This window comes from Rhinolophus hipposideros, assembly GCF_964194185.1.
Source record: "Rhinolophus hipposideros genome assembly, chromosome: 21".
NCBI lineage: Eukaryota > Metazoa > Chordata > Mammalia > Chiroptera > Rhinolophidae > Rhinolophus > Rhinolophus hipposideros.
In genome coordinates this window covers 37211694-37236851 of record NC_138067.1, presented here as the reverse complement: position 1 = coordinate 37236851, position 25158 = coordinate 37211694, and the positions used below count along the sequence as shown (strand labels likewise).

The following is a 25158-nucleotide window of genomic DNA, read 5'->3' as shown; positions in this document are numbered from 1 at the left end:
TTTGCTTGTCTGAGCAAATGTGTATTTGTAAAACTAGTTATATACATTCATTAATGCAATGTTTATTAAGCAGCTACTGTGTACTCACAAGTTGGTTATGGTGCATTGTGTTGGGAACATCACAGATGAGTAAGTGAGTTAATCCTCAGAAAAACCTGGGTGTTGGATACTAAATATCTTATATTTCACATGTGGATGTAGATTGTAGGGCCTTGTTTTTCTCCTTTATGTTTCTTTATCATTAATTTACAACAACAAAAATGCTTCTATGGAATAGGAGCTAAGAAGAGAATGGGAGAAATACAGAAAGAACGGGTGGAATGTAGTTCAGTAGTTTGTCATTGCCATTTATATTCATTTTTTTTTTGTAATTGGTAGGTAAATGATTAATTTTATAACTAACTGCCAAGCAGTTTTCCACTCCCATCAGCAACATATGAGAATTCTAACCATACCACATTCTCAATGAAATTGGGTGTTATCAATTTTAGACATTCTAGAAAGATAAATATGAAGTGGTACCTCATTAGTTTCACTAGTGACTAGGATGAAAGAAAATGCGATCACACACACCCACCCACAATTTATTCTAAAAAAAAATGAAATCTTCCTGTTTATGACAACATAGATAAACTGGATATTATGACAAACTGGATATTATGCTAAGTGAAATTAAGACACATCAAGGCAAGTACTGTATAATCTCAATGGTGAAATCTAAAAAAGTCAAACTCATAAAAACAAAATGTAGAGTGGTGTTTGCCAGGGGTTGGGGTGGGGGAAATGTGGAGATGTTTGTGAAATTGTACTAAGTTGTGGAAGTCTCATTTATTGTATAGATAATAATAGTGGATTGTATACTTGAAATTTGCTAAGAGAGCATATTTTAACAATTCTCATTACAAAAATAAAGTTGTAACTGTGAGATGATGGATGTGGGGACAGAGCCCCAAAGAGCAGTTTCCAGGCTCTCGGCCTCACATAGAAAGGTGCTGGCTCAGGTAGTAAATGGCCATCAACTGTGATTGGATGGCCATCAGCTGTGGCTAGTTGGCTGTCAGCTGTAACCAGTGAGCCATTGGCCACTAATATAACTGCTGTGGCTACGCTAGCAGCAAAATGGGGGCTAGCAAGAAGATGGTGGCTGAGCCTGCAAGCGGTGCAGTGAGGGTTGCGAACAGGTGGCTCCTGCTTCCTGTGTCTCCAACCCAGCCGCCAGTGAGAATATAGTGGTGTGACTCCCCTACCTCTGGCTCCATGGGTGTTCCTTTTTGGCCTCACCATGTCCTGCATTCTTATATGTGGAGTGGGACTAGAGATCCCAGAAGAGACCCCGCAGGCCACCCTGCGCGACAAATGGCGAAGCCGAGCAGGGTCTCCCACATGACAATGGACATGTCAATTAACTTGATTATGGTAATCATTTCACAATGAATGTGTATATTTACTTTTTTGTAATTTGAGCAACTCCTGGATCTGAAGGAATGGAGAAAAGGGTGCTGGATGGGATGGCTCTTAAAGTACAGGAGAAACCAGAAAGACAGAAATTAAGGCACCAAAACATACAGGTCTTTGCTCCCATTTATCTACTTTAGGGTGTTGTGAAACTTTGAACACCAGCCTTAGACAGGTGGGAGAAGCAGCCAATGAAAACTCTGGTCTCCTCTAATCTGTTCAGTGAGGGGAGATCCCAGGATCTGGCCAGACCTGGACACAGCCCCAGAAGGGGTAGGTCTGGGTATATGTGGGGCAGACAGTGGGCTCTCGACTTCCTATCTCTTGGTTTCTTCCAGCTCTGGCTTTCCTAAGCTTGCCCATAAAACTTAATTCCCAGGCTTTGTATCTTATTCTGTTTAACCTAATTGCCTATTTGTTAGCATAAAATAACTATCAGTTAACCATAAATAATTAGTGTTTTCTGGGACAATTATATTAGAAACTATTTTATTCTTAAATAGGTCAATGAAATGTAATAGTACTATTACTAATAATAATATTAATTTTTTAAAAACCCACCTCTTCTGTTGATGTTCTTTCAAGGGGTGACATCAGATCTCACACAACAGAAAAAGGAAACTGGCTGAAAAAGCCAATGACTCCTATAAACCATCCACCCCTTCCTTGCACTGAGCCCACAATCCTGAAGCCAACCATTTAGCTATCTGCTCTAGACTGAAAGTGCAATGTTTTTCTAATAACCACATGAAATAGAATCAATGGATTTATCTACCATTTGCATTTCTAGACCTCCTGCATGTATCACCAGAGTACCAGGAAATGGAGCAACTCCCATCTAGCTGAGTTATTGTTCCTATGAATGTTCTGGGCCCTCTGCTTTGGCTTGTACAGAATAAAAACAATGCAGCCACATCCCAGGTAATGAGTCCTAAACACAAGACATCAGGGGTAGATATGAATGCGGCATATAGTAACTTTATAGCTATGTCAGGAAGTATAGTAGAACATTATCCATTATCTATAGTTTCTATGGCTTGTTCAGATATTTACCAGCCTGTGCAAGATCCAGCATGGGACACCGGAGGAGCCAATAGACTTTGGAGCTTTTACTTTAAGCTCTGCCCACCTGAAATTCCTGAGGCTGGTGATGATGGCTTGGAAGACACTCAGGGATAAGGGTGCCAATGGACATACCTCTGATCATGCTGTGAACATAGAAAATAAGTTTGCATCCAGAATCATGGAAGAAAGTGTTTCAAACCAAAAGCTGCTGTGATCTCTGGGATTCCTCTAGAAATATGACCAACAGTTGGCTGTATCAGATGACTGAGAAGAAAACCTGTTGAACACGTCCTGGGTTCCACTGCAGTAAAAGAGAAGAGAATGATGTAACATGGAGAAATTCTTCAGAGTTCTAATGAAAACCAGGACCAGGAAAATCATTCCAATTTTCAAATACACAAATGCCATTCTGTCATTTTCCAGCATTGAATATCCACACTCAGATATAAAGGATTAAGCGTAAAAACATGAGTTGTGGCCTTTTTCATGAAAAAATATAATTGAAAATTTTCATCAAAATCTGATGTGTGTCACTGCATTAGAAAAAAATCTGAACTACTCATCAGAACCCATAATGAGCTGCATGGATCATGTGTGAGGGGGACAGCAGTGAGATGCTGCAGCCATCCCATTTCAAAGGAGAATGGCTGCATATAGCATATAGCTATACATATAGCTGGAAATGAAAATAGAAAGAAATAGAGGAACTAGAGATAATTAGGAAATGGAACAAGTAGAGTTTGTCGTAATTTCAGAGTCACTAGTGCAGCCTGAGAACAGGTGTCCTCCCTCCATATGCCAAATTCATGTCAATTCTTCATCCTGAATAGATTTCATCTCCTACCTGTGGCTACATCACTCCTATTGGAATATATTTATCCTAATTGTGGAATATCTGTTACACACAAAACATTGTCACCCAACTACAGCTGACCCTGTGGGGACCGCAGGTGGCCTCTGCCTCTAATCTCCAGGACATGCTGCCCCTTTGGCTCCTGGGAATTGACTCGGCTTGGTGAGTCCTTCAACAATCTGAGGACCCTGGTCTCTGTTGAGGTGAACCATGAGAGGGCTGTGAGCAGAGGAGGGGTGGGTCAAACTGGATGCAGGAAGACCCTCTGGGGCCATGACGGGGACAGGCTGAAAGCCAAAGAGGAAGCTTGGTGAGGGTTCAGAGAGAGAGGATGAGGCCTGGGCCAGGATGGGACCATGAGGATGGAGAGCAGGGGACCGGCAGAGTCAGGGGTCAGGAAACAGAAGGGGCAGGGCTGGAGACTGACAGGCTTGGGGGGTCTGGGCACTGGCACAGGGGACTCTGGGTCCGGACCAGTCACAATGGGGAACCTAGGAGAGGAGAATGGTTAGGGAAAGATAGTGAACTCAGTGGGGACCTGTGGGCGTGAGGGTTCCAGGGGAGATATTTGGATTCATGACTGTGCAAACCAGAGGAGAGTGGCCTCCTGGAGCATGGGGAGGGGACCCCTTTGCAGAGTCCTCCAGGTGTGAAAAATCTCAGGGTGTTCTGATTACTTCAGGCAGTCTGGGGCAGTTGTGGGTAGGGGGGTTGGAAAAAAAGCCACAGGAAAATTGAGGCCTCAAAGGAAAGGCAAGGGACCTGGGACTTCCTGCCCAGGGCAGCAGCAACATGGGAGGCCTACGATGGAGGAAAGACACGGGGAACCGGTGTGGGGGCAGAAGGCAAGGGGGTTGTAAGGAAGAGAGGAGGAAGGCCCCAATGGGTTATGGGCCCATGAGGATCTAGCAAGAAATACCTTGCAGTAATCACTTCTACATATAGTGCCAGTGATGGGGCATTGCTGGGGCTTTCTCCAAATTCACTCATTAATTGAGAAGCTGGCGCCATTATTACCCCCAATTCACAGAGGCTGAAACGACATAACAGAGAAATCATTTGCCAAAAGTCACACAGCTTGTGAGTCACAGAGCCAGCAAGGGGCGGGTTGGGGCGAGACGCGGGTGCCGGCGTGATCCAGGTAAGAGCCGGGCCTGGGTGCGCGGGCTCATGCCCAAGTTCTGCATCTGGAGGTTTCTTTGCCTATTTGTAACCGACCTCGTCCCTCGCCTCACCCCAACATCTGTGGTCTCTGCTTTTGGGTTCCTGTGAATCTGTCCGGTGTCCTTTGGAGCCAGGCTAGGTACGGAATTAGGGAAGGGTGGGCCACTTATATTGCAGGCAGAGATTCGGTAGTTCCCCTTCACAAGGTGAAAGTTTATTTAGTAAACCAATAGGGGCGCGTGACCTTGGGAGAGAGGAGGGAGGGTGTGGCACGGGAATCGTGGGCGGTGGTTGGATCCCGGAAAGTCTGAAGCCCCCCCCCCCCCCAGATGGTTACAGGTTTTCATTTAATCCAAAAAGAGCCAGAGTTGTCTGTGTAGGTGATGAAAACTAAAATGTGACATGTAAATTGTGCCTGTGCGGAGTCTGCAACTTTATACTAACTTCGCACCAGAACATAATTTCCATTTCTGTTCCCCATTCACTTGGGTGGCAGGGAGGCGACCCTCCGCTGGGTTCCAGGGCTTCCTGGGGCCGGCCCTGCGCTGTGGGATGGAGTTCAGACACTGCTATAAACACAAAAAATTCTGCTTCCATGGATACAAATTTTAATTAAGTGTTTTATTAAATGCACACTTCTCAAATACGTTTGCGACGTACTGGATGGCATCCTGTATTTTTGCTTAAGTCATTAATTACTAAATAATATTGCAATGTCAATTTTTAAAATCTTTGTTATTTTGAAGACTATTTTAAACTTGAAAATTAAATGTGACATTTTAACCTATCCTTTTGTTTCCTGTTTCTGAATGCTTTGTGTCAAGTGCAGATTGTGAGACTCTTCTGGAGATATTTGGCTTTGCTTTTAACTAGCGAAATACTAATTTTGAAACACCTCCAGAACCATGCGATAAGGATGTCTATTACCTTACCCGACAAATAAAAGCAAAGAATAGAACTAGCTTTTCACATTTTCAGTAGCATTATGCCCTCAATTTTTAACATGAAATATGCAAATAGCTCCATTTCTGTTTGCTGTGGCAATTCTGAAAGTGGTGCTGGCTGGATGCTGCAGAAATTTCTGAAAGGTAATTTCCAGTAAAGTACAATCTTGTTTTCCTCATAACTAATACCAACTTCTCAAACTTTGAAGGTGGTTTTTTTCCCTTCCAATTTTATTGAGGTTTTACTATTTTAAGTAATTAAATGCTTGGACTCAAATGGATTGAGACTTTGGAAAATAAGAGCTCTTGGCGCAGAGCACAGAACAAACCCTTCCAGTCTCCCTACCTCTCCAGCAACCAGGGCTGTGCTCACTTCCCTGAGCTCCCCTCACTCCACGCAGACTGACACTGAAGTGGGGGGAGGGGGGATGGCCGATTAGCTCAGCTGGTTAGAGCGTGGTGTTCATAACACCAAGGTTGCTGATTCGATCCTCACATGGGCCGCTGTGAGCTGCATACGCCTAAAAATAAAAAAAAAATTAAATAAGTGGAGGGAGATGAAGGCACTAGGACTGTCTGCTATTTGGGCTCAAGAGGTGCTGACATCAATTCCACATCTAGATTTTCTTCAGCCAGCTTGCCTTCCATGGGGGTCCCGACCCACATTTTTCTTAAATATTCTACTCCCGTAATTACACATCACATGTGCTCGATAATTCTAACCAACTGAAGTCTTATGTTAGATAAGACCTGGTCTTATAGTAAAATAAGACCGGGTCTTACATTAATTTTTGCTTCAAAAAACGCATTAGAGCTGATGGTCCGGCTAGGTCTTATTTTTGGGGAAACAGGGTAGAGCCTGGGCGCTCCTTCCCTTTGCACTAGTTGTAAGCTCACACCACAAGCCAGTACCATCCCACTAGTCCTGGCTTGTCGTGTCCAGCGCAACATGGGCAGTGAGGGTGCGAGAAGGGGCGGTTTGGGTTAAGTTTTTAAGAAAGACACAGAGACTTAGTGCTGTTAAATTTCTCAGAAGGCCAGGGGTTTCTCAGTCTCAGAGGACTGGAGCCCCGAAAAAAGCCGACTGGAGGCTTTTATTGACCAGTATGCAAGGGAGTAACAGTGTTTTATGGCACGGTCTGTGAGACTCATTTATCATATAAACATCACAAGCCAATTTATCTTAGTCTTTAAACAGCTGAAGTACAAGGTCCCACTATATCTCACTTAAGGTAAATATCTTCTCAGTGTTAAGTCTCTCAGATATAACAGATAACTGGTCTTCCTTCTCCTCATTACTTTTCTGACAGCTGTGATGGAAAAGCCAGAGCCCGCAACAGACTTTCCCAAGCAGGGGGAAGAGGAGGCAAGGCCCTTTCCCATATTTGTTTAAGGCAGCTCATTGGGGGTCCCCACTCGGTTCCACCTGGCTTAGGTTGTATCTCCCGTGAGGTATCTTACCCGTCTTTGGCTGCAAACCATCTTTTGGGGATCAGACAGAGAGACATAGGTGTAAACACAAGGATGGAACAGAGCCCCAGAAAGGCACAATCCCACAGACTCTTCTTTCCTTAAGGAAAGACACGGAGGGACAGTTGGCTAGGCTGTTGTGCGACTACACTGGCTGGTTTCCACCACTAACACAAGCCAGTCACCATTCTCAGCTCTCTCTAGCCATTTTGGGAACAAATCGGGAAGTTGACCCTGCTCTCCCCAGAAAGGCTCATTATGTAACATTCTCATAACACTTTGGTGCATAGAGTCATCAGTCTTGATTTCCAAACTAAACTTTGAGTGGGGTTCCATCCTGTTCCAGTGAGAAAACACAAATGCAAAGTAACAAAAAATATACTGCAGAGTGAGTGAATTTATGAAATTTCTATTTTATTTTTTAAAGTCCATTGCGTATGTTCAATCTTAAGGAAAAAACCATGAATATTCATCTTTTCAAATTATTTCCCTGAGCATCTCAAGTATAAGAAATAGATTATATCTTCTTTCTGAAAATCTCTTTTCTAATACTTTGTATATGCTTACTATATTTCTATTTTCATTTCATGTATGGATGCAACCCATGGTCTTATTTCAGCACAAAAAAAGGCACACAGATATATAATCATATGTATGTTCATGTATGGGGAGGCGGGTGTTAGAGGGCAAGTCTAAAATTGCACTGCTATGGTATTTCCATGACAGACACAGAAATAATCTCTGACAGACTATGAGCTGCATAACTCAAATGCAAATTATGAGTATGTATTTCCAAAATTTTAAGTTGTTTGAATCTAATATGGGAAGAAATTATTATAGATGTCATACAATCAGGAATGCCAAATGATGTATTATTTGTGTTCATTATGAAGCACCAGGATAAGATGGGGTACGCTTGTGTGACCTGAAGGCACATGATTCATTCAAGATTACAAAAAAATTGTATTTTCCTTATTTAGACATAAAAATATGGTAGATTCTAAATAACATGGTATCAAAATGTATTTTCAGTGGCCAATTTGGAATTCTTCACAAGCAGTCTACTCTGGTTCTTTTGATTAAACTGTCCTCCAAAATTATGTATTTTCAGTTTCCAAAAATAAGACTATAATTTTCGTTGATCTATGAAATGCAACAGCTGTTACCTTTCAAAAAAGTGGGAGACTGGGGGTGGCCGGAGGGCGCAGTTGGTTAAGAGCGTGAGCTCTGAACAGGGCTGCCGGTTCGATTCCCCATGGGCCAGTAAGCTGTGCCCTTTGTGGTTCAATTCCTGCATGGGACGGTGGGCTATGCCCCCTATAACTAAAATTGAAAACAGTAACTGGACTTGGAGCTGAGCTGCGCCCTGAAGAAACACACTGTTCCCCAATAAAAAAAAATTTTTTAAAGTGGGAGACGATCATTCACCCTTCATTTTTGCTACCTGACCATATATCCCTAGTATCCCAATATCCTATTCACATGAAAAACTCATTCTCTTAATGTCCTAGCCTGTTTCATGATCACCTGGTCATCTTTTCCTATAATCATCAACAGAGGCCCTGAGTCACACCAACAAATAAATCTAAAGGAGCCATGACCACAAAATGCACAGTAACTTAGATAATAGTTTAACATCTATTCTCTGCCACTCCCCAGACTCTCAAATTTATACCATATTGTAACTTAAAATTAGGGTCCTAGCTTTTCCAGGTTACATGGTTCTAAATAAACCCCACCTAATAAAGTAGGTCCTTTCATCTTAGTGATCCCTTCCAACACCATCATGTGAAAAATGAAAAGCATGTAATGAAAGTGTAACATCAACAGATTCCAAACTTCAAGTTGTAAGTAATCAATAACAATGTAGCCTTTTCAAGAAACCTCAAATAAATGAAAAACATTTTATAAACTGAAGATAATTAGACGTTTCCACAGATGTCCTTGCTCCATTGACATCATTCATTCTCATGAGTTTTCTCTGTGGAATTTAACATCTGACATTGATTAATCTTCAAAATAAGACAGTATGAATTTTTGTAAGTATGAATTTTTGTATGTGCCGTCCATTGAATTATCAAACATATCACCTTCATTATAATGTTTCTGTCCAATAGGAAGTCTTTGGCATATCCAGAGGTCACTGCTAAAGGTCTTGACACATTTGTTTCCATCTTGTAATTATCATGACCAGAAAACTGTACATTTTTGATAAAGCTTCTCTCACTCAATACATTTGTAAGGTTTCTCCCTAGTAAGAATTCTGTTTCATGAAGCTTAAGCTTTGGATAAGCCTTGATACATTTGTGTAGTTTCTCTCAAAGATGTATATTTGTATCAGGTGAGGGGTGAGCCCTGGTGAGAGGCTTTGCCACATACATGTATTTTATACGGTTTCTCTCCACAATGGAGTCTCTGATGTTGAGTAAGGCTTGAACATCTGTGTAAGTCTTATGTGTAATTTCTTCCTACTTGAATTCTTTGATTATCCTCAAAGCTTGAGCTCTGAATAAAAGCACTGCCTCATAAATTGGGTTTATGTTTCTATTCAGTATTTTCTGATGCTCAGTAAGACTTGCAAATCATGTAAAAGCTTTCCCACATGCACTACATTTGTAAGGTTTCAGTCTAGTATGGATTTTCTTGAGTAAGATTTGAACCCTGTCTAAAGGTTTTACCATAGTCACTAAATTTTTAAGCTTTCTCTCCAGTATGGATTCTCTTATGACTCCAAAGTTGGGAATGTCTGGAAAAAGCCTTATCACATTTATTACATTTATAAGGTTTTTCTCCTGTATGAATTCTCTGATGATCCGTAAGGCCTTTACGTTCAATAAAAGCTTTGCCACACACATTACATTTGTATGGTTTCTCCCCAGTATGTATTTTCTGATGCCTAGTAAGGTTTGCAAATTGGGTAAAAGCTTTGCCACACTCACTACATTTGTAAGGTTTCTCCCCAGTATGAATTTTCTGATGCGTAGTAAGGTTTGCAAATTGGGTAAAAGCTTTGCCACACTCATTACATTTGTAAGGTTTCTCTCCTGTATGAATTTTCTTGTGCTCATTAAGATGTGAATGACACATAAAGCCTTTGCCACATGCATAACATTTGTAAGGTTTCTCTCCAGTATGGATTCTCTTATGTCTAGTAAGGCTGGAACGCACAGCAAAGGCTTTGCTGCATTGATTACATATGTAAGGTTTCTCACCAGTATGAATTCTCTCATGAACCCAAAGTTGTGAACGTTGGAAAAAAGCCTTACCACACTCATTACACTTGTAAGGTTTCTCTCCAGTATGGATTCTCTGATGAATTGCAAGTCTTGAATGTCCACTACACACCTTGCCACATACATTACATTTATATGGTTTCTCTCCAGTATGAATTTTCCCATGCGTAGTAAGGTGTGAACGCTGATTAAAAGCTTTGCCACACTCATTACATTTGTAAGGTCTCTGTCCAGAATGAATGATCTCATGATTCCTGAGGTTTGAGTTTTTGCTAAAAGCCTTCCCACAGTCCTTACATTTGTAAGATTTTTCCTTAGTGTGCGTTCTCCCATACTGTGCAGGTAACAAAAAATATTTTAAAATCCTCCTACATTTATTAGAAATGTTTTTGAAGCTGGGAGGAATTTTTTGAAGTGGTGAAAGTGAGGAACCGTTGTTGACAGACTTCTCAAGATGATTGCAGTCATAAATTTTCTCCTCACTTCGAAATATCTGCAGTTCAGCGAGGTGTGCCTGCAAACTTAATCCAATTCTATTTTCCAAACACTTCACATACTTTTTTCCAGCATCACTTAGATTATTTTTCAGTTTTAACAAATTCCTTGGAAATGGCTTGTCATGCATGAAATATTGGTATGTATTATTTCTTACAAAAACACTCTCCTTTTGAGGAAAATTAATTGAGGATTTATTGTGTTGTTGATCTTTTATACATTTGAAATTTTTGCTACAGATCAAAGGCACTCCTTTGTAATTTTCTGCATCATGTCCACACTCATTCTCAAACTCACGTTCCCAGCCTTTTTTGAGGTCAAAATCCTTGGTGCCGTGGCTTTCATTTCTTTCCAGTATCAATGGATTGTGTAATTCTCCTGTATCAATGTCCACTTTTGGTAGTAATTCCTTTACTGCAAATACAGCAGGAAGGCTTCCTATGAAAAAGTTTGAAGATATTTTATATTGAATTACATAATCACACAAAAATAATACTTAAAATGAACATAGTTATGAAGTTTCTCAAGCTTGGTCTTCAAACACTGTTGTGGTGATCAGATTATTTTTTAGTTTTCATTTTACAATTTTTTCTTCTTTAATGTTTTCTCTGACTTTAGATAATAAAATTTCAAAGCACACATTATATAATATACATAGTTTCTGGCCATATACCTGGACAATTAAATGACACTCTGTAGTTAATAACTTGATCTATGTACTAGGTATTACATAAATGCAGATATAAAATCATAGTTGAGATTTCAGACTATCCTCCCTATTTCTTAATCTTTATAATTCTTTGTCAGTAATATGTTTAATAATGTGTGGGGATATGATGCAAGAAAAAAGATACTAAAAAACCTGTATCACAACAACAAAACATGTCAGCAACTCAACATAGGTCTAGCAGGTAAGTTAATAAGTAACCAGTTAATGTAAAATAACAGTCTCTGAACTACTCAAGAACTCTTAATAACTAAAGAAATAATTTACATTACAGAAAGAACAGACAATAGAAAAAATGAAAACTATGTTGAAAATCACTGGATTTTGAATATCACGTTCAGGTAAACATACACTAATACAAGCATTAAAGAATTAGAAAAGACTGTCTGCAATCTCAATTTTAATTTCATGCTTACAGTTAGTTCATAGATCAACTCCCCTATTATAAATAATCATTTAATTGTCCAGTTATATGGGCAAATATTTGGTAGTGTGTGCTTTGAAATTATCATCTAAGGCCAAACAAAACATTAATATAGAAAAAACTGAAAAAAATTACAAAAAGAAAACATACAAGATATAATGCAAGCAAAGGTCAATCATAATAAACATGATAAAAACTGATATATCTTATTAACTAAAGGTAACCTTTCAACCCTTGTAATCGTTTAAGCCCTCTACCAGCATTATTTATTTAATTATTCTTGAGGTAAATTATCACAAAATTTCACATAAAACAAAGGGCACACAAGTTTTTAGATGTCTATCCCTGACTCACAGCGAAAACCTCTACTCTGAACACTCGAAGACTTTAAAGAGAAATCGAATATACGTAAACAGAAAGACATACCATGCTTATAGATTGGAAGGATTAACATTGTTAAAATGTTCTTCCTACCTATAGCAATATACAGATTCAATGCAATCATCATTAACGTACCAATGACATTCTTTCAGAACAAGACCTAACCCTAAAATTTATATGGAACCACAAAAGAACCCAAATAGCCAAAGAAACTGTGAGCAAGAATAAATTGGGAGTTATCACGCTCCCTGATTTCAAACAATACTACAAAGCTACAATAATCAAAACAGCATAGTTATAGCATAAAAACAGACATATAGATCAATGGTAGGGTTTCAAGGTGGGAATTCCTGTCCATTCTCAGGAATTCTTTCCCGCTTTCCCGTTTCCAAATCCCGAGATATAAACTGTGAATTGTTTCTACAAAGTGATGGCTGATACTACCAACCACCTGGGTTCAAGGAGCCGATTTTCCCAACCAACTTTTCTCAGGATTTGGGAACGGAAAAGCAAAAAAAAAAAAAAATTCCTGAGAATGGGCGGGAATTCCCACCTGGAAACCCTAATCAATGGAAAGAATAGAGAGCCCAGAAATAAATCCTCACTTATATAATCAATTAATCAACTACAAAGGATAGTTGATATACAATAGGCTAAGGTAAGGATAGGTAAGGATATACAATAGGCTAAAGACAAGTCTCTTCAATAAGTGATGTTGGGATAACTGGACAGGTACATGCAAAAAAATGAAATTGCACCAATTTCTTACACCATATACAAAAATAAACTCAAAATGGATAAAAGACTTAAATGCAAAACCTGAAGCCATAAAAATATAGAAGAAAATATAGGCAGTAAACCCTTTGACATCAGTCTTAGCAATATTGTTTTGCATATCACCGCGGGCAAAGGCAATAAAAGAAAAAATAAACATGGGAAAACATAAACTCAAAAGCTTTTACACAGCAAAGAAAACCATCAACAAAATAAAGCCTATTTACCGAATAAGGTTGTTTTCAAATAGTACATCTGATAAGGGGTTAGTATCCAAAAACTATAAGGAATTCAATAAAACGTAACACCAAAACACAACCAATATAATTAAAACATGCAGAGGACCTGGATAGACATTGCTTCAAATAGGACATACAGGTGGCCAACACAAACAAAAAGATGCTCAACATCATTTATCCTCAGGGAAATGCAAATTAAAACCACGTCACACCTGTCAGGAAGGCTATCATCAACAAAAATCAACACATAAATGCTGGTAGGGATGTGGAGAAAAGGAACCCTTATACACTATTGGTGGGACTGTAAATTGGTGCAGTCACTATGGAAAACAGTATGGAGATGCTTCAAAACATTAAAAAGAGAAATGGCATTTGACCCAGGAACTCTACTTCTGGGTACTTATCAGAAGAAAACCAAAACACTAATTCAAAAAGATATATGCACCCCTATGTTCACTGCAGCCTTACTAGTAATAGCTGAGATATGGAAGCAACCTTGGTGTCTAGCAACAGATAAATGAATAAAGATCTGGCATAGATACACAATATAATGGACTACTACCCACCAATAAAGAGTGAAACAATGCATTCTGAAACAACACAGTTTGACCTAGAGACCATTATGCTAAGCGAAATAAGTCAAACAGAGAAAGACAAATATTACACATATATAACTTCACTTCTCCGTGGAATCTAAAAAGAACAAATGAATGAACAAACACAGAAAGATACCCACAGATATAGAGAACAAGGTGATGGTAGCCAAAGGGGAGAGGAGTGGGAGAACGGAGGGGGGGAAAAAAAGAAAGTACAGAATGGCAATTTAAAAATAAGAGTATCATAGGGCGGCCGGGTAGCTCAGTTGGTTAGAGTAGCACTCGCGTTGCTACTAACAAGATTGCTGGTTCGATCCCCACATGGGCCACTTTGAGCTGCACTCTCCTTAAAAAACAAAACAAAAAAACAGAGGTACATCGATAAAGAAAACTACAGCTAATTTGAATTTTCTTTCTTTCAGACTTATTCACATCATAAATTCGTAAGTAATGTAAAGGGACCAGGCCCTAAAAAGCCAGGATGGCCTCTCCAAAAAAATGAAATAGACTTTAGCTTCAGTTTATTAGATACATATTAGGAAAAGAAGACACTATCATCTTCCCAAAGGGTTAAGTTAATAAAAAGTGGCTCCCTTGTCAAATGAGGTGACACTGTGTCCTCTAAACCAAGGTTTTTTTGGTAGTGGAATCTTTTTGTCTGGGTCAAAACCAGTAATACAATCTTGTATGTTGAAAATTATTTTTGTAAGCAGGAGAGAAATGTAGAAGCAAGTTAAATGCGGCCAGTAAAGAGCAGCTGTGGGTGGGGGGTCTGTGGAGAGCAGCAGGGATGTCGTGACCCATGTGAGTAACTGTGTGGACACAGTTCTCAGAGGCTGCAGGTGCAGTTGATCTGAGTTGAAACAAAATCGCTCCCAAATGCGACCAAGGGCCTTTCATCCTGGAAAGACAAGATGGAGGAGTTGTTGCACCTAACCTCAAGTCCACACCTCATGAAAACCTCTTTTGGGACTATTCCTGTGGATATTATAGGAACCCAGTTTCCGATTAAAATCTCAGAGTATCTCCTGCAGTCTTTAAAACCCAGCCCTCAAGAAAGTAAAAAGACAATCTACAGAATGGAAGAAAACATTTACCAATCATATATCTGAGAAGGGACTTGTATCTAAAATATATAAATAACACTCTAAACTCAACAACAAAAAGATGAATAACTCAATTTTAAAATGGATGAAGGATCTGAATAGACGTTTCTCCAAAGAATGTAGAAAAATGGCCAATAAGCACACAAACACATTTCACACAATGAATCAGGGGAATGCAAATCAAAACCAGAATGAGACACAATTCCACACCCCTAGGATGGTTATAATCAAAGAGACAGATAACAAGTGTTGGTGAAGATGTAGAGAAACTGGAACCCTCAGACACTCCCCACGTGAATGTAAAATGGTGCAGCTGCTTTGGAGAACAGTCTGGTGGTTCCTCCAAACATTAAACAGAGAGTTACCATATGATCCAGCAGTTCCTCTCCTAGGTGTACACAGAAGAGAAATGAAAATATATGTCCAAATGAACTTATTCATTATTCTTTCATCATAGCCACGAGGTAGAAATACCCCAAATGTCCATCAAGTCATGAATGGATAAACAAAAGGTGGTATTCATACATGATTATGCGGCAATAAAAAGGAATGAAGTCCTACCTACTACATGCTACAAAACAAAATCAAACAAAAACTCTGCACACAAATGTTGATAGCTGCTTTATCTGTAACTGCCAAAACCAGGACGCAACCAAAATGCCCTTTAGTAGGTGAATGGAGAAATAAACTGTAGTCCATCCAGACAATGAAATACTATTACTATTCAGCACTAAAAACAAACAAGTTACCAAGATATGAAGAGACACAGAGAAAACTTAAATCCATATTTAAGTGGAAAAAGACAATCTGAAAAGGCTACATATACTGTTTGATTCCAACTACATGACATTCTGGAAAAGGCAAAACTATGGACACAGTAGAGATACTGCAGGGTTGGGAGGGAGAGATAAATAAACAGGCAGAGCAGACATTTTTGGGGCAATGAAAAGACTCTGTGTGATACTACCATGGTGGATATAACTCATTATACCTATATTTTCCCAAACCCACAAAAGGTGCAACACCAAACGTGAACTCTAATGTGAGTATGGAATTTGGATGAGAATGATGTCACTGCAGATTCACTGAATGAAAAGCACAGGGGTAAGACCACAGAATGAGATATTGTTAGAAATTTGCCATAAGGTTTTCTGACTTCTATTATTCTGTATCCATCACTAAGCAGGCATAAAAAGTGCAGAATTTCTAAAGAAAGGGAAAGTCGAAAGTCCACAAGCCTCATGAAGAAGCCTTTCCTTCTGGATCAAAACAGCTTCAATCACCGTCTTGAACAGGGATCTGAAATTCGGACAAGCAAGTCGCTCCCAAGAGACTCTCAAGTGAAAGCACAAAGACATGCAAAGATAGTTACCGATTTCTGGAGGGAAGTTACCCTCACCCAGAGAGAGCAGGTTCCTGTAGTTCTCCGACATCACGTCCCTGTACAAGGCCCTCTGGGCAGGGTCCAGGCATTCCCACTCCTCCTGAGAGAATTCTATGAACATATCCTTGAATGTCAACTGAAAGGAAAACACATTTCACCAAGGGTACAGGCAGAGAGTTCTTATTTTTGACACAAAAGAGAGGTAGAAGTGTGCAAAAACGAACTTGACTGGAGTGAGTGTTCTGATTCATAGTAGAAACCCTGAGGAATTTGTATTATCTTTCTTTTTGAACTGAGGGTAACTCACCAAATACAAAGTTAGCCATGTTAAAAGTACAATTTAGTGGCGTTTACTACATCGTACAAATATCACATCTAGTTCTAAAACATTTGTATCAGCCCCAAAGGAAACCGTTTACCCATTAAGTAGCTGCTTCCCATTCAACCTTTCCCCCATTCTCTGGAAACCACTAACATGCTTTCTATCTCTACGGACTTATCTATTCTGCACATTGCATGTGAATGGAACCTTTGTGTCTGGCTTCTTCCACTAAGAATGTTTTTGGTTCACCCGTGGTGTAGTTTGTACCAGGACTACATTCCTTTTTTATGACTGAACAATATTCCACTGTACAAGTATACCATTTTATTCATTTATTCATCCACTGATGGACATTTGGGTTGGTTCCAGCATTTGGCTAATGTCAGTAGTGCTGCTGTGAACTCCTGTGTACAAGCATGTGTTTGAATACCTGTTTTCAATTCTTTGGAGCATGTAACCACGAGTGGAATTACTGGATAGATAACACAGTTTAATTTTTTAAGGATCTGTCACACTATTTGTCACATTGGCTACACCATTTTACCAACAATGTATTAGAATTCTAATTTATCCACATCTTTAAACACTTGTTGTTTTTGTTTTACTATAGTTATTTTAGTGAGTTTCATATTTCATTATGGTTTTCATCTAAAATTTTCCTAATGACTAATTTTGTTGAATATCTTCTTATGTGTTTCTTGGCCATTTGTATATCTTCTATGAAAAAATGTGCATTAAAGTCATTTGATCAGTTTTTAATTGTTTTTTTTTTGTATTTTGATTCTTGAGTTGTAGTAATCTGTCAAGTATTATGGATAATGAACACTTATCAGATACCTGATTTGCAATTATTTTCTCCCATTTGGTAGACTGTGTTTTTATTTATGTGATAGTATCCTTCAATGCATAAAGTATTAGCTTTGATAAACAATAATTTATTTTGTCTTTCCCTGTTTTGCTATTGGTGTCATCTAAAAAGCCAGTGCCAAGTCCAAGGTTATGAAGATTTAACCCCGTTTTCATCTAAGGGTTTTATAGGGTTAGCTCTTACATAGTTCCTATGTCTTGGCTAATCTGTAACCATTTTTATCTTAAACACCTATTGCATGGGAGTCCCTAACACCATGGGTTTTGTGAGATGTGCAGTAAATAATTTGGAATGCTTGCAGTTAGACAATTAGGTTCATTTCACATTTTAATACTAATTATGTAACAAAACACCTTCTCTATCCCTTAGTTGTACCTATGGACTCCCCATTCTATTACACATTCTAAATATTTTAGAGTCAGAAACAGACTCATTCACTTCTTTAATTTCAAATGCATTTATAAAATCAGGCAAAGTCAATTTCCCATCAGTCTTCTTTCCTAGAGGTACTTGGGCCTTTGTGCACATTACTACACCTCTATATATGTAGTCTTTTTGATCCTGGTTTATATAGAACCAAAAAGGCCTTATGACCAACCTTGCTGACACCACAGAGCCTTCTCCCCATCTCTAATCCACACCTGAATACACACCCCTTCACAAGATGACCTCAAAGGAACCTCTTCCCAAGTCCCATGTCACTGGGTCCCAGTGAGATGCAATCTACTTGTAGACAAGAGAAGACTAAGGGAAGGCCTGAGTGTGAGACAACATTTTAAACAGGGCACTTCAGAGACTGAGAAGATTAAAATTACAAACAGAGCAATTTAGGAAGGAGAGAACAATCAACAAGGAACATTACTTTTACCTGGAAAAGGGCCATTCCTTCCTCTTCTTCTGGGCGTATTTCTCAGGTAAGATTATTCTGTATTACACAAATATATTGTTTAATGCTTTGAATCCACATACCCCCTTCCTCTGCTACACGTACACATACAAGGAAACGTAATATGGGGAAAAGACGATTCTTTGCTGCCCACTGAAACAAGAGGGATGCAGGGACAACATACTCCTATACAGAGATCCAGGAGTTTATTACAAATTTCTTCAGAAAGCCCTTCTGTCCTGCTGCAACCCACATAGCCTGCTGCAACTGCACTGTCCTTGCCCACTCGGCATTCAGCCAAAGGAAACTGCCTCATCCAAGTTCTTGGCTCCTCCCTAGGCAGCCAGCATCCAATGACCAGTCGATGCAGGATACAGAAGCCTGTCCCTTCCCTCAATCTGGACCAACTCTAAATGGCCATCCCAATTCCAAGGCTTTCTGCTGTAGCTACACACAAAAATTTAGGTTTTGGTCCTTAGCATAATGTGAAATCATAGGAGGGTTTAATGCTGGGAGATAACGCTGTCAAACATAAGATTTACCCATGAAACAGAGGGGGGTAGAAGCAGAGAGGCAGGCCTCTGTTTCTGAGCCTTTGTCCCTTCCCTTTTCCTAGTAGTTTTCATTAGTTTTGGAAGACTGGGACACATTTCCAATCCTAATTATAACTGGGCACACTCTTCTAGAAAACTGCCAAATGCAGACACATGGCCAATTCTGAAAATCACTTCAGGGAACCCACTTGCTCACACTTAGAATTCCTGGTTTACCCTATCGTCTCCATGTTACAAATGGTTGCACTGAGGCTCTGAAGGGGAGTAATTTTATCAAGTTACCCTGAAGGAGTCCGAGTTGAGGGAACAGAATTGGGTGTAAGTGAATTCTGAAATGGTGGCCTGGATAAAGCAGTAGAAAAACTTGTCCTAATTTCAGATTACCTTTCACATTTCTGAGCAAGAGAAACTTCTCTTTCACGAATTTAATCAAACCCATTTGATTCCTCTTTTCCTGAAAAATATTTAAAAATATGAAATTACAAATAGTTTTTAGTCCTGGGCTACATGAACTCTGAGAAATCTCTTCATCATGAACAGATGGGCTCTGCTAGAAAAAAAGTTTCACAGCAATCCAGCCCATCCTTCAACACTGCAGAGAAAGGGGACTTCAGGGGAACATCTATTTGGTTGGAGACTTCAGCTCAGAGCTCACTAATTTAACGTATCTCTTAAGGAAAGAAAGAAGCTGTTGAAAAACTAACTGTTTACAATAGGTTTGAGTGGTTAATCTTACCAGATGCAATGAAATACAGTAAAGTTACTTACCAGACATCAAATAATAGTTACAATATATGATAGACTAAAAAAGGATATAACCCTCATAGTCTGAACAAGTTAAGAGGGAAAATAATTTGGAAATTAAAAAAAATATCCAATGAATTTTGGGATTGAAGTGTGAGGATACATCAAATTTAGAACATAAGCCACAGAAAAAAAAAGGGGAGGGTAAAACCATACTGTTAACGAGCATTTTAAAACGTACCATGTGGTGGCAGGAAGTCTTTCCCCATTCCCCAGGACTTGGAACTGACTGTGCTACCTAATCTCTGCCTTCTGCATCAACAGCGGTTCCAAATGGAATTCTTCTGATGTAACAGTTAGAAAACACAGACACTCGAACACCTGGTTAATCAACTCAACTCTCTTCTGCATAATTTAAAGAATTAAACAAATCTTACATTATTTAGGGTACAAAGCCAAAAGTTAGTACGTAATTATGTCATGCTCCGTATCCGATGAACTCAATACTCACCTAGGTTTGGTGCCCCTCCTCCCCCCTCCCCCACTCTGTGTTTGGTTCTCTGCATACGTTATGTCTTTGTCCTTCAGTGTTTCTCTTTTTCCGTTTCAGTGTTTCCCCATTTGCAGGCATCCTTTTGTTTCCCTCCCTTTCTCGCCCCTCCTCCTGTTTGGCGCCCAATCTGTTGTAACACGTTCCCTTCCCTGCCGTTCCTTCTCCACTCTAACGCCATACATTTGTGTCTCTTTCTCCCCTCGTCGTTCCACCTCCGCTCTCCCTACAGGAGGCAGGGGAGGGCATGTATCCACTTCCCGAACCAGGACTTTGCCGACGGGTTTCCGCTGGGGAAGGGGGGTCCGGAGAAAGGTTTCGAGAAGGAAAACCGATGGGCAGTGGGTCGCCGTGTCTACGTGGACCGACGGAGAGACTTGGGGCCGCTTCCTGACTCAAAAAGATTTTCACTGGAAACGGACGGAGACTCCCGGAGGCGCGCGGAGCGACAAGATTTGGGATGGCTTACGGGGCGACGGCACGAGCGGCCAAAGGGAGACACTCACAGCAAGAAACGACCTGGCTCAAAGATTTTAACTTACGGGGAGACACCCTAAATTCGGGTGTGGAGGAGGGGTGCCTGAGGAGCCCTAAGCGCAGGCTTTAACGAGAAAACCGTGACTCACCTGACTATGCCCGCTTCTCCCCCCACGGGTTTCCGGGTCTGCAGGACGTGGAGCGTGCGGAGAAGGCTAGGGTAGGGGCGGGGGCGGCTAGGGTAGGGGCGGGGGCGGCTAGGGTAGGGGCGGGGGCACAGCGCAGGCGGCGGCGGGGGGGCGGGGGCGGCTAGGGTAGGGGCGGGGGCGGCTAGGGTAGGGGCGGGGGCGGCTAGGGTAGGGGCGGGGGCGGCTAGGGTAGGGGCGGGGGCACAGCGCAGGCGGCGGCGGGGGGGCGGGGGCGGCTAGGGTAGGGGCGGGGGCGGCTAGGGTAGGGGCGGGGGCGGCTAGGGTAGGGGCGGGGGCGGCTAGGGTAGGGGCGGGGGCACAGCGCAGGCAGCGGCGGGGGGGCGGGGCGTAACCCACGTGAGGGCGGGACCTGCGCGGCGGGCTCTGGTCCTCTGTTTCGCTCCAGGGTGATGCGATGATCCTTTGTCCTCCCGCCCAACCGCGTGGCTTCTGCGTTTTGGTTCCCGTGGATCTATTCAGTGTCCTTTGGAGCCAGGCTAGGTATAGAATTAGAGATGCACAGGCCACTTATATTGCAAGCGGAAATATTTCCTCTTAACAAAGTGAAAACATATTTGGGGAATGGATAGTAGCGCGTGACCTGGGAGCAAAGAGGGAGGAGCCTTGGGAACTGGGAGTGAGGGACGGGGTCGTTGTGGGCGGTTGTTGGACCCAGAACGTCTGAGACTCAGGCAGTTACAGCTTTTAATTTAATCAAGCAAGAGCCGGAGGTGTCCCGGTAGGTGATGGAAACTCGAATGTGAAATGGTAAACAGTACCTGTGAGGAGTCTGCAAATTTATAACTTCGCATATAATTTTTACCGTCTGTTCCCTATTCATTCGGGAGGCTGGGGCGCCTTCCTGGGCTGGGTTCCAATACTTCCTGGGTCCAGCCCTGCGCTATCGGGGTGGAGGGCTGAGACATTGCTTTAAAAGAACCAAAAAAATCTGCTTCCATGGATATAAATCAATTTTTTTCTTTAAAATTTTTGTTCCATGCATACTTCTCAAATACATTTGAGACGTACTGGATGGCATCCTGTATTTTGCTTGTCATTAATTACTATTGTAATTACAATTTTAAAAATCTTTATTCTGTTATTTGAAGAATATTTTCAATTTGAAAATTAAAGTAGATAAATTAGATATTTTGACCTAGATATCTTACATATCTTTTTGTTTTGTGTTTTTGAGTGTTTTGTGTCAAGGGATATGGCAAAAATGCTTTCGTTTTTGTGAGGACTAATTTTTTTATGGTTATATATAAAAGTAAATTATTTAGGATTAGATTCACCCACTTTCTGCTCTTCTGTACTAATTTTTGTAAATAATTATATTTTACTCTTTGGGGGTTATATTATCAGAATCTTAGTTTTTAACATAGAAATTAACTTTGAAAAATTAATATTACAAGTTTATACAATACTTTTACTGTTCTCACATTATTTATTTAGGCACCTGGAGTTAAATAGGTCCATTTCAGCAATGGAGAAATGTTTTCATTCAGTTTTTCCACCTTATGATTTTAAATATTTCAAGATTACCTCTTAAACACCGCACTCTACAGCTGACACAAAACAAGTGTTCTTTGTTAAGCAACAGCTGGCCTTGTCTCTGTCGGCTATGGAAACTAGAAAATGAAATACAAAACTGTACTTGTGTGGAATGTGCAATTTTCTACAGACTCCCTTTAGAACATCATTTCTATTCTATTCCTGGTTCACCCAGTAGACATGGCTTAATCCTGGGCTGAACCAGAAATAATAATAGAAATTATATTCTAAAGGGAGTCTGTAGAAAATCATACATTCCACACAGGTAAGATTTTGTATTTCACTTTCTAGTTTCCATAACCTACAGAGAGAAGGCCAGCTAACACTGCTTTGAAAGAACAAAATTTTCTGTTTATGTAAATATTAATTCATTTTTCTTTCTTTGGATTTAATTTGTACTAGTCCACATTTCTTGACATGAAGAATAGTTTCAAGTACCTTTAAGAGAGACTGGATGGCATCCCATATTTTGTAATTTCATATTTTTTTATTTTGAAAAGTATTTTAAATTTGAACATTAATATACATCAATTAGATATTTTAATGTATGTTTTTATTTTCTATTTCTAAATGTTTTGGGTCAAGTGCAAATAATGAGGCTTGTAAAAGATGTACTACTTCCAAGATGCTTGGATTTGACTCTACATACAATTTACATATAAGATTAGGGGATTTTATAACCCTTCTCCAAACAAAGCAGAAGCTGGATACCCTGGAGTCATGGCTCATGCAGTGATTAGTATAGACATGTTCACTAGCCACAAGCTGGGATTACCATAAATAGCTGAACAAATGTGAAAGACAGAGGAGACAGTGCACAAAGATACAAAGGTGCTCACCAGGAGAAGGATGCTGTAAGTAGCTCTGGACTTGGGAGAGGGTTGGGAGGAAGGGAAATGGTGGTCCTATGAATGTGTTGGACCCTTTGCTTGTGCCTGTGCAGGATGAAAACCATAGAGCAGCTGGCCCAGAGAGTGAGCACCAAGCCTAAAATATTATAGACTAATTATAGTGGTATATACAGGAAGTGATTTTGGCACAAAGGACAGCATAAAGTAGCTGTAATCTCTTTCTCTGTAGTATCTTTGTTGCTCCATTTGTCAATCACATACACAGGAATCACAATATTATTATGTTCAGGATCCAGCAGAGGATATTGAAGGTGTATGGGTACTTGTGAGCTTTCCCTTTAAATTCTGTCCACCTGGAGTGCCTGGGGTTAATGGTGATGGCCTGGAAGACAGTCAGGAGGCAGGTGGTGCCAGTGGACACATCCCTGCTCACTCTGTGAACATAGAAAACAAGTTTGTATCCAAAATCATTGAGAAAATCTTTTTAATCTCAAAGCCGCCACTGTTTGGGGGATTCCTTTAGAGAAAATAAAGGGTCGGTTACAGTCAGGTGCTTAAAAATCAAATCTGTGGACCTAAACCTGCATCCTATGTAGTAAAGGAAGAGCTCGTGGTAAAGCATGGAGAAATTCCCCAGAATTTCAACTATAATATCATCTGTAATAAAAAGATCATTCCTACCACTAAATGCCTGGAGGCCATTCTGTCAATTCCCAGTGGCTGATAGTCATCTTCTGAGACAGATTCCTGCATGGGAACGTCAGGCATGAGATATGCATCTTGTCAACTGAACTTAGAAATATTTACTTAATGTTTTTCTTTTATTTACATGTTTCCAAGACTTGAATGTCTAATCTTTAAAAAGCTCTTACAAAATAGAATCACTGCTATATAGGGCATACATAAAGTAAATCCAGTTTTCTTCATAATTCCAAGAGACAGGCAGTACTATTATTTTCTTTCTTTTTCTATTTTTTTTATTGGGTAAGGGGAACAGGACTTTATTGGGGAACAGTGTGTATTCCCAGGACTTTTTTTTTATTGGGGAACAGCAGTGTGTTTTTTCCCAGGACTCATCAGCTCCATCCAAGTCAAGCTGTTGTCCTTTCAATCTTAGTTGTGGAGGGCGCAGCTCAGCTCCAGGTCCAGTTGCCGTTGCTAGTTGCAGGGGGTGCAGCCCACCATCCCTTGCGGTAGTCGAACCAGCAACCTTGTGCTTGAGAGCATGTGTTCCAACCAACTGAGCCATCTGGCCAGCTCGGAGCTGAGCGGAAGCTCATTCACTTCATTCTAGTTGCGGAGGGTGCAGCTCGCTGGCCCATGTGGGAATCGAACCGGTGGCCCTGTTGCCCAGAGCTTGCCTTCTAGCCAACTGAGCCACCCGTCCGCCCCAGTACTATTATTTTCATTCAAAAAATAAGGAGCACTTAGGAAGGTAAAGTTGATTTCTATAAATTCACATTTTCTATGGGCAATGTTGGGGACTTGACCTCAGTTGATAAGACTAGTTAGCTGTGTTCTCCAATTTACATTTATATTTTCATACCTTGTTATTGTATGTTAGATTGGTAGTATTTTATAATTTTATTTGTAACAAATTTCTGTGTGTAAAGATTTATGGTATAGGACATTAAGATTATGCAGATTTCGATTTGTGAATAAAATGTTCATGCACTGATTGTACTATAATTCTACAGGGACCTGCATTATGATAAATTATATTTAACTAATGCACAATTAGCTTAATATTGGGATGACAACAGAAATAAATTTTCTTTCATGCCAGGAACAATATGATACCAATCACAAGAATCACTGAGTGCTATTTCTTGCTCTAAACTGTGGGACATGAAA

General features: G+C 40.3%; 1 protein-coding gene, 1 long non-coding RNA gene and 1 pseudogene across 5 annotated transcripts in view; all 3 read right to left on the bottom strand.

Moving 5' to 3' along the window:
• Window positions 1-5247: 5247 nt before the first annotated feature.
• Window positions 5248-20982, bottom strand: ZNF677 (zinc finger protein 677). Of its 3 annotated transcripts, XR_013992156.1 has the most exons (6): window positions 19926-20063; window positions 19325-19394; window positions 18369-18425; window positions 16299-16446; window positions 8118-11117; window positions 5248-6002 (listed from the first exon to the last, which is right to left on the bottom strand). XR_013992156.1 is itself a non-coding variant. In XM_081031756.1 (5 exons), exons 3-5 carry the CDS (start codon window positions 18381-18383, stop codon window positions 9646-9648), a joined length of 1635 nt encoding a protein of 544 aa, XP_080887882.1. In that variant the 5' UTR covers window positions 18384-18425; window positions 19325-19394; window positions 20861-20982; the 3' UTR covers window positions 6503-9645. The 3 variants fall into 3 exon arrangements, 2 of the variants coding, with proteins under 2 accessions (XP_080887882.1, XP_080887881.1); XM_081031756.1 differs by lacking the exons at window positions 5248-6002; window positions 19926-20063 and adding an exon at window positions 20861-20982 and having other exon boundaries at window positions 6503-11117; XM_081031755.1 differs by lacking the exon at window positions 5248-6002 and having other exon boundaries at window positions 6503-11117.
• A 285-nt stretch (window positions 20983-21267) lies between these two features.
• Window positions 21268-25158, bottom strand: part of LOC308490041 — a 13126-nt gene continuing 9235 nt past the window's right edge. Inside the window, exon 3 of the long non-coding RNA XR_013992157.1 lies at window positions 21268-21396. This is a non-coding gene — a long non-coding RNA (uncharacterized lncRNA). The remainder of the gene's footprint in view (window positions 21397-25158) is intronic.
• The window catches only part of LOC308489575 (vomeronasal type-1 receptor 4-like), a 4380-nt pseudogene continuing 2400 nt past the window's right edge, over window positions 23179-25158 (bottom strand). Inside the window, exons 2-3 of the transcript in view lie at window positions 23602-23857; window positions 23179-23440 (exon numbers count right to left, since the gene is read on the bottom strand). The product of the transcript in view is annotated as a vomeronasal type-1 receptor 4-like (transcript). The remainder of the gene's footprint in view (window positions 23441-23601; window positions 23858-25158) is intronic.